Source organism: Chlorocebus sabaeus, unplaced genomic scaffold (assembly GCF_047675955.1).
Source record: "Chlorocebus sabaeus isolate Y175 unplaced genomic scaffold, mChlSab1.0.hap1 unalloc_scaffold_362, whole genome shotgun sequence".
NCBI classification, from domain to species: domain Eukaryota; kingdom Metazoa; phylum Chordata; class Mammalia; order Primates; family Cercopithecidae; genus Chlorocebus; species Chlorocebus sabaeus.
This window is the reverse complement of record NW_027327662.1, coordinates 238,706-257,687: the sequence shown is the minus strand read 5'-3', so window position 1 is coordinate 257,687 and position 18,982 is coordinate 238,706. Positions and strand designations below refer to the sequence as shown.

The window sequence follows — 18,982 nt, the reverse complement described above, 5'->3', positions numbered from 1 at the left end:
TCAAGGGCCCCTGCATATGAGTGTGTTGCATGTGCATGTTGTATGTGAGTTGTGTGTTGTGTGTGCTGTATGAGTGCATTGTACGTGTGTGTTGTGTTGTATGTAGGTTACGTGTGCTGTATGTGTGTATGAGTGTGTTGTACGCACATGTTGTGTTGTGAGTTGCATGTATTGGTTATGTGTCGTATGAGTGTGTTATAAATGCATATTGTGTTGTGAGTCGCAGATATTGGGTATGTGTTGTATAGGTTGTGTGTGTTTGTGTGCAGTGTGTGTTGTCAGTGTTGTATAACCGCATTATACATGCGTGTTGTGTTGTGTTGCATGTGAGTTGCATGTTGTCAGTGTGTGCCATGTGAGAGGCGGGGCATCCACATGACTGCTCCTCAGTGAGTCCTGCCTTGCAGCCCCTTCGAGCTTGTATCTTCCCGAGCAGCCTAGAAGCAGCAGGCTGTTTGCCTCTGCCCCTCCCCAGGAGGCCTCAGCCAGGTCCTGTGCTCAACCCCCCGCTGGGCAGTTTGCCTCTCTTGTCTCTCTCTCTTCTCTCTCATCGTCCTCCTGCGCCTCCTCCTTCTCGGGACCTGCATCCTTCCTCTGTGCTTCCTGGCAGGCCACACCTGGGACGTTGGAGTTCAGGCTGTCCTCGAAACCGTTTGCTCCTCTCTGAAGAGCGCCCCCCTTGACTGGCCGTGAGCAGCTGGAGTGGATTGCAGGGAAGGGAGGTGGGTGTTCCTGTAGAGACGCCAGGGTCTTACCTGGGGAGAAGGGAGCCTGCACTGGGCAGGCCGCCCTCCTGAGGAAGGGGATAGGGTGGGAGGAGGCTCTCGTGGACAAGGGGCTCACCTCCTGCCCTCCTTCCCTCTATCCCAGTCTGTTGTGAGGGAGGGCGGGACCCTAGGTGATTTCTATGCAGATCTTCAATTATCCACACTGTGAAACAAATACTTCTGTTTTTTTTTTTTTTTTTTTTTTTTTTTTTGAGACGGAGTCTGGCTCTGTCACCCAGGCTGGAGTGCAGTGGCCGGATCTCTGCTCACCGCAAGCTCCTCCTCCCGGGTTTACGCCATTCTCCTGCCTCAGCCTCCGGAGTAGCTGGGACTACAGGCGCCCGCCACCTCGCCCGGCTAGTTTTTTGTACTTTTTAGTAGAGACGGGGTTTCACCGTGTTAGCCAGGATGGTCTCGATCTCCTGACCTCGTGATCCGCCCGTCTCGGCCTCCCAAAGTGCTGGGATTACAGGCTTGAGCCACCGTGCCCGGCCTAAATACTTCTGTTTTTAAGATCAGAGGAAATCTCCTTTGTTTGTCTGCCTTTTATTTTATTTTTATTTTATTTTATTTTATTTTATTTTATTTTATTTTATTTTTTTTGAGAAGGAGTTGCCCAGGCTAGAGTGCGGTGGCGTGATCTCGGCTCACTGCAACCTCCACCTCCCAGGTTCAAGCAATTCTCCTGCTTCAGCCTCCTAAGTAGCTGGGATTACAGGTGCCCGCCACCACATCCGGGTAATTTTTGCATTTTTAGTAGAGATGGGGTTTCACCATGTTGACCAGGCTGGTCTCAAACTCGTGACCTCAAGTGATCCACCCGCCTTGGCCTTCCAAGGGGTTGGGATTACAGGCGTGAGCCACCGTGCCCGGTCTGTCTGCCTCTTAGTTAGAACCTGTGTATTTTATGTTTTAAATTTCACTTTTCTGGGTCAGAACAGTAGTGTTTCTTTTTCGTAGTGTTGCTATGAATGTCCTTTACGATTAGGAGACTGGGTTGGCTGCCCACTGGAGAGTGGTATCACTGGGTCACGGTCACCATCTGCCCCAGCAGCGTCCAGAGTGTTTAGAGTCTTTCCTGGACGTAGAAACCCTTTTGTCTGACGTTCAGATAAAACCAATCACCGCATTCAGTTAATCAAAGAGGTCAGAGCTGGGAACCGTTAGTGCACATCCACCTCTCCCGAGAGTGTTCACGCCTCTTCCACACGGGGCTAGGCTGCTGCTGAGCATGGTTCTGCTGGCTGTGGCTGTGGCCCCTTTCCTCAACCACAGCCATCGCAGGCCTGCCACAGTTTTTGTTCTTCTAGAAGAGAATAGGCAACACAAGAGAAGCAAGGTATGTTAGATATGAAACCATTAAAAATTATTTCCTCAAACATTGTATATATTTTTTGCCCATACCTAATTTGATAGCAATTTTAAAAAGATTAAAATGAAAAAAAAAATCCCCTATATTAAGTCTTTGAAAGGCATCCAACTTAGTTTTCATACAATTATTCTCTCTTTGGAGTCATACTTTATTGGTTTCAGTAATGTGTAACAAATGCACCAGCATAAACAGATTTAGGAGCAAACAGCTGCTTCGTAATTATAGTTCAGCTCGCGGGGCCCAGCTGTAGGGGTGCAGCCTGTGCCTGCCTGTGCGCCAATAGGGCTGGTCACCTTGAGCATCTGGGAGTGTCTGGGTAAGTGAGGTCTGGGCAAGGCAGCATCCACACACCTGCATAGTTCTCACTTTGTCCACGTTATCCGACAAGGCCACAAAATTATCAAGTAAGTGTTCTCCAAGCGCATATTCAGTTAGTGTTTGGAAAGTGCATAGGTACCTCATACAGCACCTTTAAGAGGAGCTAGGAGCCCAGGAATGATAGCAGGTGTGAGGCCTGTACTCTCTTTGCATAGATAAAATATGCATGTGCATATCTGAGGCCAGAAAGTTTGATTGGGGCCAGAATGTGGAAGTCCTTACCTGTGGGATACTAGGGAACCACTGTGGATTTCGGAGAGAATCGTGTCTCTGATGTGCAGCATGCCGTGGAGCCGGGGGGTGACAGGGCAGGCTCATGCAGGGCACTCGCCGTGGCCGGAGGAGGAGAGAAGGCAGCCAGTGAGCTGAGCAATTCGGTGCCTGGGTCAGGAGGGGAAGAGGGAGTACAGGAAGGCGGATGAAGCTGCGAGTCTGCACCTCGAGGTCGCCGTTGCGCTTTGCCGGAAATCAGGAGAAGCAACTGTGGACCTGACTCAGAGATACTTAGAGACACCACTGCAAGCTGCAAGTTTGGAAATACAGGAGGAGGCTTGGGGAAAATCTGGAGCAGGGAGCATTTGGGAGCCTCTTAGGTAGAAGTGCAGGTCAAGTAGCCAGAGTGTGAGGCATGCACGTCTGGAGAGAGGAGGCCAAAGGAAAGCCCACATTTGGAAATGGAGGAAGGGTTGGAAGACCCAGAAAAGGCCCTGCTTAGAGTCCAGAGAAGAGCTGGATGGTGCAGTTCACGAAAGCCCAGAGCCGAGAGTTTCCAGGAGAGTCCCAAGTGTTGCTGAAAACCAGGGGGCAGGACTCCAGTTGGAGCCTGTGAGGGGAGCCTGGCGGCCCTGATCCCTGAGAGCAGCCAGAGCCTGGGCGTCATGGTGGAAGTGGGTGGGAAGTGCAGGAAGCAGGTGGAGATGGCCTTTCAAGGCCTGGTGCTTCACACAGGTAGCCAGCTGTGGACCGAGACACAACTGGAGAGGGGCCTGAACCCAGAGCATCTCCAGGTGGATGAGGGAGCCAGGAAGGGCAAAGGTATCCGGAAGAAAGGGGGCAGGCATGGAGCCAGGTCCCCAGGGAGGCTGCAGTCTTCTTTTTCTGTTCATGGACTGGTTGTTGGTTATTTTGAGTTCTCAAAGTCGTCCACTCGGTGTGGTCCAGAGAAAGTTCCCAGGGGTCTCAAGTCGGAGCAGGCCTTGTGCTTTTCTGAACACTGTGCGTGTTGACTCAGGGTTACCGTCAATGGCTAATTCTAGCGTGTCTTTTGTTGAAGTCTGCAGAAGAGCCTCAACCAGCACCAGCTCTTGAAGAAATTATAAAACTTGTGTTCTTCTGATTCTGGGATTTTTGCCTGAAATGCCTCGTATATTTTTGGGTAGGTGTTGTTAGCACTTGTGTTACAGCATTTGGAGCTCTGCATTTTTGTGATGTGCTAGCTGTGAGGATGTTTAAAATTAGATTCCTAGAAATCAGGTTATAGGAGCTCTCGGCCATGCTTCATGGGTTGTGTTTTGACTCCTCATAGTGGACCCCATTGCAGTGGCTATTCTTAGTATTTGTGGAACACCTGACTGGTGATGCTAGGAGAATGTGATTTGTTTTCTTTGTAAGTCTAAAGTCTAATGACCTTGTAGAGTCTTTATACCCATCTCTTATATATCAGCTTTAATATACTTGAAAATGTCCTCATTGTGCCCTTGAAAAGCAGGCTCACATTTTAAAAGTCATCCTTTTAAAATCCTTTTCTGCAGCCTGTGCCCTTTGTCTGTTTTGTTACCTTCACTGCAACATCATGAAACAGGGACAAGGGCTAGAATCTGTTTCAAACACAGAGCTTGAAACAGGGATAAGGACTAGAATCTCTGTTTCATACACAGAGCTGAACTGTGCTGAGCGACCTGCTATGCTAACGTCTGTTTCTGTCATGAGAGGGAACCCAGACCTCTTGACTTTTCCTTTTGTACATTTTCAAAAAGAATATTTTTTCCTCTCTGGGGTCCATTCCATTGTGGGATTCTCTCCTAAGGCTGTTTCTTTGCATTCCATTTTGACAAGTATGATTTAGTTTCCGAGATGATGAAAGGGCAGTGAAAAGGCCTGGGAAAGAGAAAGCAGGAAGAGAAGGAATTGTCTCATGATTTTAGTCAGAAGGAAATCACTCAGACAGAAACGCTATTCCAAGTGGGTCAGATCCCAGGAAGTGGGATTGAATAAGTGACATGGTATCGCACAACTCTGTTTTACATTCTTGCTGTTGCCAGGGGTAACGAAAAGAACGAGTATATTCATTCCGAGGTCAAATATATATCTTTGCTGACTCTGACTATAATTAGCAGAATTCGTTCAGTTCAAGTTTGAGAATACCTTTACAGAAGAGGGTCTTCGTGCCCGTGTGCCTATTTCTATTTATATGTTCGCACGTATTGGAGTATAAATGTGTGTGTGCTGTGTGTGAGACCTCATTATTTGAAACAAGAAATGTGCAGTAGAGCTTATTAATTACGAGAAGGTACATTTGGGGGATAAACTACTTTGTTTAGAATTGAATAATGGGGTCTTTGAGGGATGTATATATGTATGTGTGTTTGCATTTATGTGTATGAAAGTGTGTATTGCATGTATATGTGTTGTGCATGTATGTGTGCCTTTGTGTGTAATGTACATGTGCATGCATGTGTATATGTGTGCATGTGTATTTGTGTTGCATGTATGTGTGTGCATCTGTTACATGTTTAGGCACGACTGCACATATGTGCAAGTAGACATGCATGGATGCTCGTGTGTATATAGTTATACATGTATATTTGTGCACGTTATGTCTACGCATTTACATATGTATGTGTGTCAGAATGTGTATGTATATGCATGTGTGTTTGAGTGTTGTGTGTATGCTTGTGCATGTGTGTTTGAGTGTTGTATGTGTATGCATGTGTTTGGTGGTATTACGTGATTATGTGAATGTGTGTGCATGTGTGAATGTATGCATTGCATGTAGGTGTGCTTGTCCATGTGTATGTGTGTGTGTGATATGTGTCTGTGCATGCATGCATGTGCACATTTGATTTGTGAATCCTCTCTGGGAGGGGCATGTTCCTGGAGACAGTGCATGGGATCCTCCGCTGTCCTCTCAGGGAGAGAGACATTGTGAAAGTTCGAGCCATTAGGTAAACATGCCTGATGTTCTATAAAATATATATTTAAATATACCACTGGGGTTAAATATATGTTAAATGGGTGCAAAGCTGTTATATTGCATTAAAAGTCATGTTAGTACTTCCTGGTTAAAGGCTTTGTGAATGATTTCCTGTACATGGGACATAATACACCACAGAGAATTACAGTGGGTCAATGGTATTTGCCAGGAGGTCTGGCTTGTGATTGGTATTTCTAGTTGCAGACATGCAGGTTGAGATTTGCTGGACTTAGAGGAGGGTCATTGACTCTGCCCACTGAATGATACCAGCGTCTCTGCTGCTTCCTTTTTCTGCCGGCTTCATCCAGAGCTGGGACAGCTGCTCTCAGACGCATTGTACTTTTCTCTCCATAAAAATCTGCAGCATTTGTTAGCAGTCCAGTAGCAGACCGAGTGGCAGGTCCAGGGGCAGGTCCAGCGTCAGGTCCAGCATCAGGTCCAGCGGTAGGTCCAGCATCAGGTCCAGGAACAGGTCCAGCGGCAGGTCCAGCGGCAGGTCCAGGGGCAGGTCCAGCGGCAGGTCCATCCAACTTTCCACATGGCCCATGTGAAAATGTACCCTCTCCCTTCCATTTTTTAAAGCAGTATCATTAGTAGAGCCTACTGCCATTTCTCCTTGAGCTCCTCACAGTGGATGGTAAGCATTTGCTTTATTAAAGCAAAGTTCTGTGCTCTTTGTGCTAAGTCTCCTCTGCCTTTCTGTGAGAGGCTAGAATTGGGATCGACCCTCAGCTGTGCCAGAGCCTTGGTACACGTCTCAGTTCTGGAATCTACTCTGTGCTTGTTGCCTTCCATCCACCGACAGCCATCTGTCTTCCTGTCACTCCTTCAACACGGAGTCCAGCAGTGTGCACACAGGTGAGCCTGTGTGAATGCTGGTTTTGTAGGATCTTATCGGGACCTTAGTCATCTTTTCACTAGGAAACCAGACACTGCAAGGGACTTAAAGAAAAGCCCAAAGAAGCCGTATCAGTAGAATCATAGAGACAGAATTCTACAACCATAGGAAATGGCATTGATTATCATGAAATGTGCATTTATGTGAGGCATAGTAAAACATCACATTTCTTACTGGGTAAGAGCTTGGAAAAGAGATTATGAAAGTATAACTGACTCTACTCTTGTATCGTGGAACATGGTAAAATGATGCAAGGTATTGTATAGAATGGAACAAACAGAATAGAATTATATAGAGTAGCGCAGAATAGAACAAATAGCATAATGTTATATAGGGTAGCATAGAATAGAAGAAACAGTGTAACATTATGTAGTGTAGTATACAATAGGACAAATAGTATTACATGGTCTAGAATAGAACAAGTAGGATAGTATTGTAGAGTATACAGTTGAACTAATGACGTAGTATTGCATAGCATAATACAATCTAGATTAGAACACACAGCATAGTATTAATATTACGTAGTGTGGTGTGGAATAGTAGAGTCGCATGGCACAGAACAGAGAGGATAGTGTTCTGTAGCACTGATGCAGGAGTTTTGCTCTTTAGCTCAGCTGGGTCCAGGTTCTTGTCTCATGACCAGGAAGAAACAGGCACGGGGACATCGAAGAGTGAGTGCAGTGGAACTTGTTAAGCTAAAAGTTAAGCTCTCAGCGAAAAGAGGGGTCCTGAGAGCAGGTTGCTGGTCGCTCCCTTCCCAGTTGACTACAAGGGCTTTTATGTAGAAGCTGATGGGGCTGGGCTCGCTGTCTAAGGGGCAAATATCTGGTGGTTCCACCCCATTCCCTCGTGTGCATGGGGACCTTTAGTCTGCTGTGAGCATGTTTAGGCGAGCGCCCCCGTGCAAGTCCCCCTATCTGCACAAAACATGGGCTGGAGGCTCTCTGGGACCCTTCCCTTACTGTCTGCCTAAAGCAAGCTGGCTAACTCCTTTCTGTATAGAAGAAAATAGAATAGAATAGAACAGATAGTACAGTATTTTATCGTATGGAATGAAGCTGTAGTATTCTATCATAGAGAATGGAATAGTATAGAATAGAACAAACAGATCGTACTAGTGTAGTATAGAATAGTAGCCTCATGCAGCACGGAGCAGTGTTGTGCTCCCTATGTACAGAGTGTAACCACCATGAGAGCGTTCTTCAGTGGGGCGTCACTGGCCCTTCATATTTCTTTGGTTCTGCGTAAATGAGGAGAGGGAGTTAAGAGAGGGGGAGGAGGTTGGCTTTCTTACTTTTAAGGCGCTCATTACTTCTTGGGGATCATTTGATGGTCCCCTTTGGTAGTATTCTGTGAAGCAGTCTCTGTACTCTGTGTAGGGTGAAATGTGGGGCAGTCTGTGGACTCTGTGTAGGGTGAAATGTGAAGCAGTCTGTGGACTCTGTAGGGTGAAATGTGGAGAGGTCTGTGGACTCTGTAGGGTGAAATGTGGAGAAGTCTGTGGACTCTGTAGGGTGAAATGTAGAGCAGTCTGTGGACTCTGTGTAGGGTGACACATGAAGCAGTTGAGAAAGGATGAAGTCAGAAGTAGCTCAGCAGAGATGCACTAACTCTTACCTGGGAGACTGTGGAGCAGTCTGTGGACTCTGTGTAGGGTGAAATGAGGTGTTTTGTGTAAATTTTTGTCTCATGCCTGGCACATGGCAGAGCCTCCGTGGATCTTGCCGTCATGAACCCTCTGATAACTTCTCTACAGTGCCCTCCACACTATAAATACCACACATTGTGGGAAGTCCGGGCCTTTTCAAAGGCTGGGTTTCTTTTTAACAAAATTGGAATGCCCTGCATATTTGGAATGGCCAGATCATCCTGCACTTTTGACTTCACTTGTCCAGCTGGGTACACCTCCCTGCGTGCTGCCAAGGTTTACAGCGGAATTCCCTGACGCCACTACCCTCACTGCCTGCACCTGAATCTGCTGTGGGGTCATTTCCTTATTGGACTTGTCTGGGGACCTCCTGAGGGGTGGATGGGTCAGGACTGGGTTATCTGGGGAAGGTGTTCATGGCATTCCTGTTTGCAGTCTGTGTCTCTGTTGGAAGAGATGCTTTTAGCACATCCGTTAATCCAGACGTGATTAGCAAGGGGTGTCTCTCTCAGGTAAGAGTTGGTGCATCTCTGCTGAGCTACTTCTGACTTCATCCTTTTTCAAGTCTGTTACAAAGAGAACTTTGGTTTCTCAAGATTTAAGAATTAATGTCAAAGAGCAATTTAGTGTTCTTTTTGAGTCCCCAGCCTTGCTGTGGATGATTCATGAGTCCTTGGTGGTTAGGGCCACAGCACAAGCGGTGGGCCGTCTGTTCCCCACCCTGGTGGATACTTTATCACCCAAAGAAATGTATTCTGTTAACATGTCTCAATTAGAATATTTTAGTAGGAGACAGAGTTATGGCTCTTGTTTTAATTTGTAATAGATAATTACTGTAGCAGGGGCAAGGTTGAGACTTGCAGTGTGGCTCATGGAAAACATTGATTAGAAGCACCCAAAATATATCACCAGCTTTGTTGCTGCAGCTCCAAGGGACTAGGAATGCATATGTATTTTTTCTTTTGTTATTATTTATTATTTTTATTTTTGAGACAGAGTCTTGCTCTGTCACTTAGGCTGGATTGCAGTGGCATAATCTCAGCTCACTGTAACCTCTGCTTCCAGGGTTCAACAGAATCTTGTGTCTCAGCCTCCCACGTAGCTGGGATTACAGGTGCCTGCTATCGTGCCCAGCTAATTTTTGTATTTTTAGTAGAGACAGGGGTCTCACCGTGTTGGCCGCCACCCCCGGCCCGCCCCTCTGGCTTCTGGGAGCCCCATTGCCGGGGGTGCAGGCACCCCCCGCGGTCGGGCTCCCGGCCGCCACCCCCGGCCCGCCCCCCTGGCTCCCGGCCGCCACCCCCGGCCCGCCCTCCTGGCTTCTGGGAGCCCCATCGCCGGGGGTGCCGGCACCCCCCGCGTTCGGGCTCCTGGCCGCCACACCCAGCAAGTGGAGGCAGGATGAGATCACAGGATGGTGTTAAAATTAAAATTAAAAATGAAATTTTGGGAACTCATTGTCATTGATAACATCTTATCAGGAAACAGGGTTTGAGAACAGACAACCTGTCTGACCAAAATTTATTAGGTGGGAATTTCTTCATCCTAATAAGCCTGGGAGCGCTACAGGAGGCCGGGGCTTATTTCATCCCTTCGGCTTCAACCGTAAAAGGCAGAACGCTTCCAAGGGGGTTGTTTATAGGCCTACCCTCAGAGCGCATTCTCTTTCTCAGGGATGTTCCTTGCTGAGAAAAAGAATTCAGCGATATTTCTCCTATTTGCATAAGAAAAGAGAAGAAATATGGCTCTGTTCCGTCCAGCTCACCGGTGGCCAGTTCAAGGTTATCTCCCTTGTTCCCTGAACATCGCTGTTATCCTGTTCTTTTTTCAAGATGCCCAGATTTCATATTGTTCAAACACACATGCTCCACAAACAATTTGTGCAGTTAAGGCAATCATCACAGGGTTCTGAGGTGACATATATCCTCCTCAGCTTACAAAGAAGATGATGGAATTAAGAGATTAAAGTAAAGACAGACATAAGAAATTATAAAAGTATTAACTTGGGAGAACTAATAAATGTCCATGAAATCTTCATATTTTATGTTTTTCTGCCGTGGCTTCAGCCATTCCCTGCATTCAAGGTCCCTGACTTCCCGCAACATTCTCTCTCCCTTTTCCTCTATATAAATGTGCCATGGCGATGAAGGATTGTTCATTGTCTCGATTTGACGCAGGATTCTTCGGCTGGTCCGGCACACTAAAAACAAGCCGATTAAACAGAGACACATAATTCCAAAATTTACTGCAGTAGAGTTCCCAATAGACTTAATCCAAGTCGTTGGGTTTAATCCATAAAGATTTTTTGCCACTTGATCTAACGCCTCAGCTCCAGGCACAATATTTAAGTGACTTTGAGAGGCTTCAAAAATTTGTTCTTTTAATTTAGAAATGTCTAAAGTGAGATTATCTTCTCTTCTTACCATGTGATAAGTAATCTGCTGGTGGGACTGACAGTAGGTACTTCTACCAACCAATTTTGAATAGCAGGCATTAAACATCCTGGTGCTCTCCCTAGGCAAATAGGAGGATAACGTTACCCAGTGGAAATATTTATCATCATTCCTTCTTCCTCCAGTTTGGCAGGGCAACGATCATCTGTGGGACCAGGTACCCACACACTATTATTAACGTATGCTTCAATAGGATTATCCATCCATGTGACTGCCCCAATTAAGGGTGGGAAAGGCACATAGGCCCAGTAGGTATAATTAGCTGCAGCTGCTCCTGCAGGCATGGGGAGACTTACCACCGTTGATACAATCATTAGAGCTGCAAGCAGCATTTTTTTCTGGGGTTTGTGTCACCTTTGTGCTAGCTAGGCTTTTTCCAGCTAACGGTGTCAGCTTCTTTAACTGTGCCCAGGTCGGCAGCTCCGCCTTCTTGGTGCGTGGTGACTTCATCTGTTCTTCTGATATCACCACTTGGTTCATCATGCGAGTCAATGGCGCTCGATTGGGTGTTTCCGTCTCCGTGGAGGTGCTTTTCTCTGCATCTCCGATGGGTTCATTGTAGAACTTTAAATGTCTAGTGGGTATCCAAACAGGAAACTGATTTTCTCCTGGTGAAACACAAGCAAAACCTCTTCCCCAGTTATCACCTTCCCTATTTCCCATGTCTTATTTTTGTTGTCTTTCCACCAAATCAGTTTTCCTTCATGTGGATTGTTCTTTTTACCAGTAAGATGTTGTTCTGCGGAAGTAGTAGTCTGATTTCTACAAATGTTTAAAAAACTTAAAATATAGAGTGCTAGATTAAGCTGCATCTGAGGAGTGGTACACTCCTTACTGTCTCCCCCTTCTTTTTGTTTAACTGAGTTTTGAGTGTTCTATTAGGTCTTTCAACTATGGCCTGTCCTTGGGAATTACAAGGAATTCCTGTTGTATGTGTAATATTCCACTGATTTAAGAATTTTTGGAAAGCTTTAATGTAATAACCTGGTCCATTGTCAGTTTTAATTATTTTTGGAACTCCCATTACAGCAAAACAAGATAATAAATATTTTTTAACATGGGAAGTACTTTCTCCTGTCTGGCAGGTTGCCCATATGAAATGTGAATAAGTATCAACTGTTACATGAACATATGATAATTTTCCAAATGAAGGTATATGTGTAACATCCATTTGCCATAATGCATTAGGACACAGACCTCTGGGATTAACTCCTGCCTCTTGAGTGGGCAGGTGTAGTACTTGACACTGGGTGGAATGTTGTACAATATCTTTTGCCTGTTTCCATGTGACATCAAATTTGTTTTTTAATCCTGCTGAAATTACATGAGTCAAAACATGAAGTTCTTGTGCTTTTATGAATGCAGAGGATACCAGTAAGTCAGCTTGTTCATTTGCTTTAGTTAAAGGTCCTGGTAAATTAGTGTGTGCTCGAATATGAATAATATAAAATGGGAAATTCCTTTTTCTTAGTTTGTTATAACAAATTGAACAACTGGTTTAACTGATCATCCATGCTATATTTAATTAGAGCTGTCTCAATATCCCTTGTAGCCTGTACTACATATGCAGAATCTGATATAATATTAACAGGTTGATTAAAATCTTGTAACACTGTAATGACTGCAACCGACTCTGCCCTTTGAGCTGATTGATATTGAGTTTTGATTACTCGCTCTTTTGACCCTGTGTAAGCTGCTTTTCCATTGCTGGAACCATCAGTAAATACTGTCAGAGCATTTTCTAAAGGTTCATGTCTGGTAATTTTAGGTAAAATCCAAGTAGTCAATTTTAAAAACTGGAATATTTTTGTTTTTGGGTAATGATTATCAATGATTCCCACAAAATTGGCAAGGCCAATCTGCCATGCACCAGAATTGATAAAGGCTTGTCTAACTTGTTCCTTGGTTAAAGGAACAACTATTTTGTCTGGGTCATTACCACACAATTTTATTATTTGTAATCTTGCCTGACCAATTAATGTAGCTATTTGATCCAAGTACAATGTAAAAGTCTCAATTGTACTGTGAGGAAGGAATGACCACTCTACAAGATCAGTATTTTGAATGATGATGCCTGTTGGAGAATGTGTACTAGCAAAAATTAAAAGTTGAGTGGGGCTAAGGGATCTATTCTACTTATTTGCGCTGACTGAATTTTTTCTTCCACTAATTTAATTTCTTTTGTTGCCTCTGGGGTTAATATTCTTTTACTATTTAAGTCTGGCTCTCCTCTTAGGATAGAGAACAAATTTGACATGGCATAAGTAGGAATGCCTAGGCTTGGCCGAATCCAATTAATATCACCTAACAATTTTTGAAAGTCATTTAATGTTTTTAGTGTATCTTTTCTTATTTCTATTTTTTGTGGCTTCATTTTTCTATTTTCTCTCTGCATCCCTAAATAATGAAAAGGAGTAGAGGTTTGGATCTTATCAGAAGCTATTGTTAGTCCTTCACTGGAAACCTCTGCTTGCAGAAATGTGTAACAGTCAATTAATTTGTCTCTTGTTTCTGCAGCACATAAAATATCATCAATATAGTGAATAATATAACAATCTGAAAATTTACCTCTAACTGGTTGAAGGACTTGACCTACAAAAGTTTGACAAATAGTTGGAATATTAAGCAATCCCTGAGGTAATACTTTCCACTGAAACCTGGTGGCTGATCCTTTATTATTTATGGCTGGTATAGTAAAGGCAAATTTTCCACAATCTTGCTCTGCCAGAGGAATGGTAAAAAAACAATCCTTAAGATCAATTATAATTAAAGGCCAGTCTTTCGGGATCATGGCTGGAGAGGGCAATCCGGGTTGAAGAGGCTCCATGGGTTTAATTACAGCATTTACTGCTCTTAAGTCCATTAACATATGCCATTTGCCTGATTTTTTCTGAATTACAAATACAGGAGAATTCCAGGGTGAGAATGAAGGCTCAATGTGTCCCTTTTCTAATTGTTCCTTTGCTAATAAATGTAAAGCCTCCAGTTTTTGCTTAGCTGGCGGCCACTGATTTACTCATACCGGTTTTTCTGTTTTCCAAGTTAATGGAATGGGTTCAGGAGGCTCTACAGTGGCCGCCCTTAAAAATGATACCCTATTCCTTTTCTTTCTTAATTTTTCTCAGTCTCAATTGGGACTTTAATGCCATTTTCATTTTTTCCTAATCCCTTTCCTGGTATATATCCCATCTTAATCATGAGTTTTTGACTCGTGGAGCTGTATAATGGAGCGGGCATAATGATTTCTGCATCCCATTGTTGTAATAAATCTCGACCCCATAGATGAATAGGAATTGAAGTAATCATTGGCTGAACAGTACTTTCTTGATTATCTGGTCCTAAACAATGTAAAATCATGTACTTTCATACACTTCTGAAGCTGTGCCTACGCCGACAAGTCTTCTAACAGCCTTTTGTTTAGGCCAATTTTTGGCCACTAATTTAAAGCAATGCCAGAGATATCTGCTCCAGTGTCTACCAACCCTTCAAACTGTTTTCCTTGAATAATGGCCTTACACACGGGTATGCTCTCAGAGACCAGACTTACCCAATATGCAGCCTTTCCTGCCGGATCAGTGCTTCCGAACCCTCCTGTTCTTTTTATCTCACTCTTTCCAACTTTAATATAAGGTAGGAGTAATAATTGAGCAATCTTGTCTCCTGGCCTGGCACTCCAAGGAATTGAGGAACAAATAGCCAATTGAATTTCGCCTTTATAGTCTGAATCAACCACACCAGTATGAATTTGAACTCCCTTTAGATTTAAACTTGATCTTCCTAAGATTAGTCCTACAGCCCCCTCAGGCACTGGGCCATATACCCCTGTGGGGATTTTTTGTGGAGGCTCCCCTGGAAGCAAAGACTGCTTGTATGGTGCATACATCTACTGCTGCACTGCCTCTTGTGGCGGGGGATAATTGCTGTATTGTGATAACTGGCTTATTCCCTGAGACACTTGTGACAGTGGGGGTTGTTGTTCCTGAAAACCCTGAGGAACAAAGGGCTGAATTTGGAATGCCCCAGTTTGTTGCGGGGCCTGAGGCTGGCCCCTCCTCTCATTTCCTGACACTGGTTGCCCATTTTTATCAAATTTAGAACGACATTGATTACCCCAATGTTTTCCCTTTTTACATCTTGGACATAGGCCAGGTGGCTCTTTATCTGTTGTTGTAGTAGCTTCAGTAGTTACATTTTGCTTACTTGAGACTAGGCAATTCTTTTTTAGATGACCAATTTGACCACAATTATAACATTTTTCCCCAAATGTTCTAACTTGTCCTCCTAAAGCAACTCCTGTGATTGCTTGAGCCATAAGCATAGCTTTATGCATAGCTCCTCCAATTCCATTGCAGGCTTTAACGTACTCTGAGATTACATCTGATCCTGCGGGAACCCTTCCTTTTAATGGCTTAATGGCTGATTGACAATCAAGATTGGTGTTTTCATATGCCATCAACTCCACTATGACCTTACGGACATTTTCATTGGTAATTGACTTTTGAGTAGCATCTTGAAGTCTTGCTACAAAATCAGGGTAGGGCTCTTTAGAGCCTTGTCTTATTGTATTAAAGGAGGGGCAGGTGGTTCCTGTGTCTTGGATTTTCTCCCAGGCCCTAAGGCAGATAGCCCTGATTTGCTCAATGGCCTCATTTGGCATTATTACTTGTTGGTCAACAGTGCTCCAATTTTGACCTATTCCTAATAGTTGATCTGCATCTATGTTAATTGGAGGATTGGCAGTCCTATTTCTTTGGACCTGTACTTGTGCCTCATCAATCCACCAAGTCTTAAATTGTAAAAACTGAAAGGGTGAGAGTGATGATTTTGCCAGAATCTCCCAATCATAAGGAATGAGTCTATGTCCATGAGCAATGGAATCAAATAATGTTCTCATGTAAGGAGAGTTGGGTCCATACTGTTTTACTCCTTCTTTCATTTCTTTTAGCATTTTTATAGAAAAAGACTGATATCTGGCTTCAGCTATGGGAGGCTCTCCCTCTTGGACCCCTTCTCCAGGTGGTCTTGCTTCTAATATTACTGGGAATTGCCATGCCTCAATATCTCCTTGTTTTCTTGCCTCATCAATAATTTTATGTACTGCACTACCCTGTGTACTAGGCGGTGCTGTAGGATTAAGTCTCATGGTGGGCGGCTGAGGATATGGCACCCTGCCCTGTGGCAGTGGAAATGTTCCTGGTTGTCCATACGGATTTTCTGGGGGCTGCCGATACTGCAGCTCGGCTGGCAACCAGTATTGATAGACTACTGGCGGCTGGGATTTATTTTCTACTGGCTGATATTGTGGACACTGTATTTGGATTGGCATTGCCATGCCAGAGACTCTTTTTCTATTTGATCTTCTTTTGGAGTTTGTACTTGTTTAACCTGCATTTGAGGTTGTAAAGTTACAGGCATCTGAGGTGCTGTAAGAGGAGTTGGCCATCGTGGTTTAGATTCTGATGGCTCTGCTAATTCTGGACTCTTTTCTTCTAATTTTAACGTTTCAGGATATACTACCTCCTGTAATTGATTATCATAAACATTTTGCATTGACCGAGCCATTACCAGCTCTGCTACACATTTACAGTGTGAACTTTCCTTTCCTTTCCAGGACTCTATCCCTGCCTCTTTTTCACAATCTACTGCACAGCTTTTAGGGACATCAGAAATTGGAACGCTATCTTCTTCTGTTTGCAATGGTTCTAAAGCTACTTTAATAATGACTCAATCATTCCATACTGTAAGTAGGATGATTTTACCTTCCCTACTTGCTTGTTTTAATTCTTTGCCAATTTTTTCCCAGTCTTTTAGATCTAAAGTTCCCTGTTCTGGAAACCATGGACAAAACTGTTCTATTGTTTGAAATAGCATAATTAGATTTTTGGTAGAGACTTTAACTCCCCCTCTTTTTAAGAGAATTTTAATAAAGCTGTGATAAGAAGCATATTTACTTTCAGTTTGCCCCATTGTTACCCTAGGTTCTTCCGAGTGCACAAGCTTATCGCAAGGCTGACTGTAGACGTACTCGGGAGTCTCTCATCGACTTGTCCTCAATGACCACGCTCTGGTGTACCTTCACCTTAGAGAAAAGCTTCCACGTTGGTCACCAGATGAAGGGGTGGCCTGCCCCTCCACACCTGTGGGTGTTTCTCGTTAGGTGGAACAAGAGACTTGAGAAAAGAAATGAGACACAGAGACAAAGTATAGAGAAAGAAAAAGTGGGCCCAGGGGACTGGCGCTCAGCTTAGAGAGGACCCACACTGGCACCGGTCTCTGAGTTCCCTTAGTATTTATTGATAATTATCTTTACCATCTTAAAGATAAGGGAGTGGCAGGACAATAGGATCATTGTAGGGAGGAAATCAGCAGTAAGACATATGAACAAAAATCTCTGTGACATGAATAAGTTTAAAGGAAAATGCTGTGCCTTGAGATGCATATGCAAACATCTCCATAAACCTTTTAGCAGCATTGTTTCAGCCTATCACATGGGGAGAAACCTTGGACAATACCTAGCTTTTCTAGGCAGAGGTCTCTGCGACTTTGGCCATGTACGTGTCCCTGGGCAGTTGAAATTAAGAGAATAGTGATGACTTTTAACCAGCAAGCTGTCTTCAGGCACTTATTTAACAAAGACACATCCTGCACAGCCCAAAATCCATTAAACCTTGAGTCGCCGCAGCACGTGTCTCTTGCACGGACAAAGTTGGGGGTAGGGTCACAGATTAACAGCATCTCAAATACAGAACAAAATGGAGTCTCTTATGTCTACTTCTTTCTATATAGACACAGTAACAAGCTGATCTCTCTTTCTTTTCCCCACAGAAGTGTTAGTTTTTTATTTGTTCAATCATTTGGAAATGTAAAATCCATTCTTGATTCGCAGGCCACGAGAGCAGGCAGGGACAGGCTGCCCCTTGCCGACCTCTGGAAGGAGCTTAGAGAAGGAAATGACAGGCTGGGCCAGCGCAGCCTCCTCACAGCGAATTCGCTGCAGGAGGGTCCTTCTTAGCAACCACTTCTCATCCTTCATCTTGGCTTCAAATGCAGTTCAGGTGGAGAAAGAGAGAACAGAACTGGCCTCAGCAACAAGAAGGAAGGAGACGCAGGGTCAAGCAGCCCTGTGGACCGATCACACTCAACATTCACACCAAGCGGAGCACAGGCAGGACCAGCCCAGGGGGGCCGAAGTGGAGGCTCTCTGGGGTGGGGGAACTCTGGGTGGGCAAGATTCACAACCTAAAACTCATATAGAAGTTCTACACAGCAGTAGTTACAGAAAACACACACTAAGAAAAGGCCAAAATAAAAATAGGACAGCCACCTTTGACCGCACCTTATCCCTCAGGAACCCACCTTCAAGCCCTGGCAGATGAAGACTCACTTCCTGATGCACTTCCCGGTGAATTATGTGGGCGAATGCATCCGAACTGTCCCCTACACGGACCCAGATCTTGCCAGGTAGGAGGGTGGAGGTTGGGATCTCTCAGGCCTGAGCCTTACAGAAGCAGCTTGTCAAGCCTGTTCGAGTTCACAGGGCATGTTTTAGCACAGGAAGAGTCTGCACTGACTCTGAGTGTTGGACCTGGGGCTTTGTGAGTCTACGAGCAGCCCTCTTTAAACAGCAGAGTCTTTATGAACAAAGGCCCTAACCACAAACTCCTTTCAAAATGCCCCATGTACTCCCCTCATCTCTAGGTGGAAATTGAATGAATTTAGGTTGAGACCTCTGATAAACATGGTAGATTAATCCTTCGTGAGGACAGATGCATGGAACGACAGCAAAGGTAGATCAAGACACAAAGCCACAAGGGAGAGTGGGAGGTGACCCAGGCAGCCATGGGGGCTGCAGGAGAACCTCATGAGCCAGACTGTGGGTGGGTGGGTGGGGGGTGCCTGACCCGGGGCCACAGAGGGACAGGGCAGTGGGGAGAAACCAGGTGGTCCTGCAGAGCCCTGCAGATGGCAGGGCTGGAGGCTGCCTCACAGTCCCTCTGAGGAGTTTGCCTCCCCTGTCTCCCCACCAAGTCAGAAGCTCAGGGAAGGAGGCCCGGGGTTGAGCGGCCGAAGCCACGGCCGAGAGTGAGGGTCAGGCCTGTTCCCAAAGTGGCGTGGGGCGAGGGAGTTTGCAGCCTACGAACTGGCCCTCCAGCCCTTTCTTCCAAAGTGTGGCTGCCCCTCGGCTGTGTTCATCCCATCTGTGGAAACTGGCCAGACCAGGAGGACAGACTCACAGACATACACTTTTGGGGACCTGTCAGTTGGGTGTGGAT

The 18,982-nt window shown here is 44.9% G+C and overlaps 1 protein-coding gene across 6 annotated transcripts in view; it reads left to right on the top strand.

Moving 5' to 3' along the window:
• Positions 1–18,982, top strand: part of LOC140711234 (presequence protease, mitochondrial-like) — a 55,218-nt gene that overhangs the window by 18,944 nt on the left and 17,292 nt on the right. For all 6 annotated transcript variants that reach the window (XM_073014160.1, XM_073014159.1, XM_073014158.1 and 3 more), the window contains exon 2: positions 18,058–18,170. In XM_073014160.1, the coding sequence (XP_072870261.1) occupies positions 18,119–18,170 (52 nt within the window). In that variant the 5' untranslated portion in view covers positions 18,058–18,118. The remainder of the gene's footprint in view (positions 1–18,057; positions 18,171–18,982) is intronic.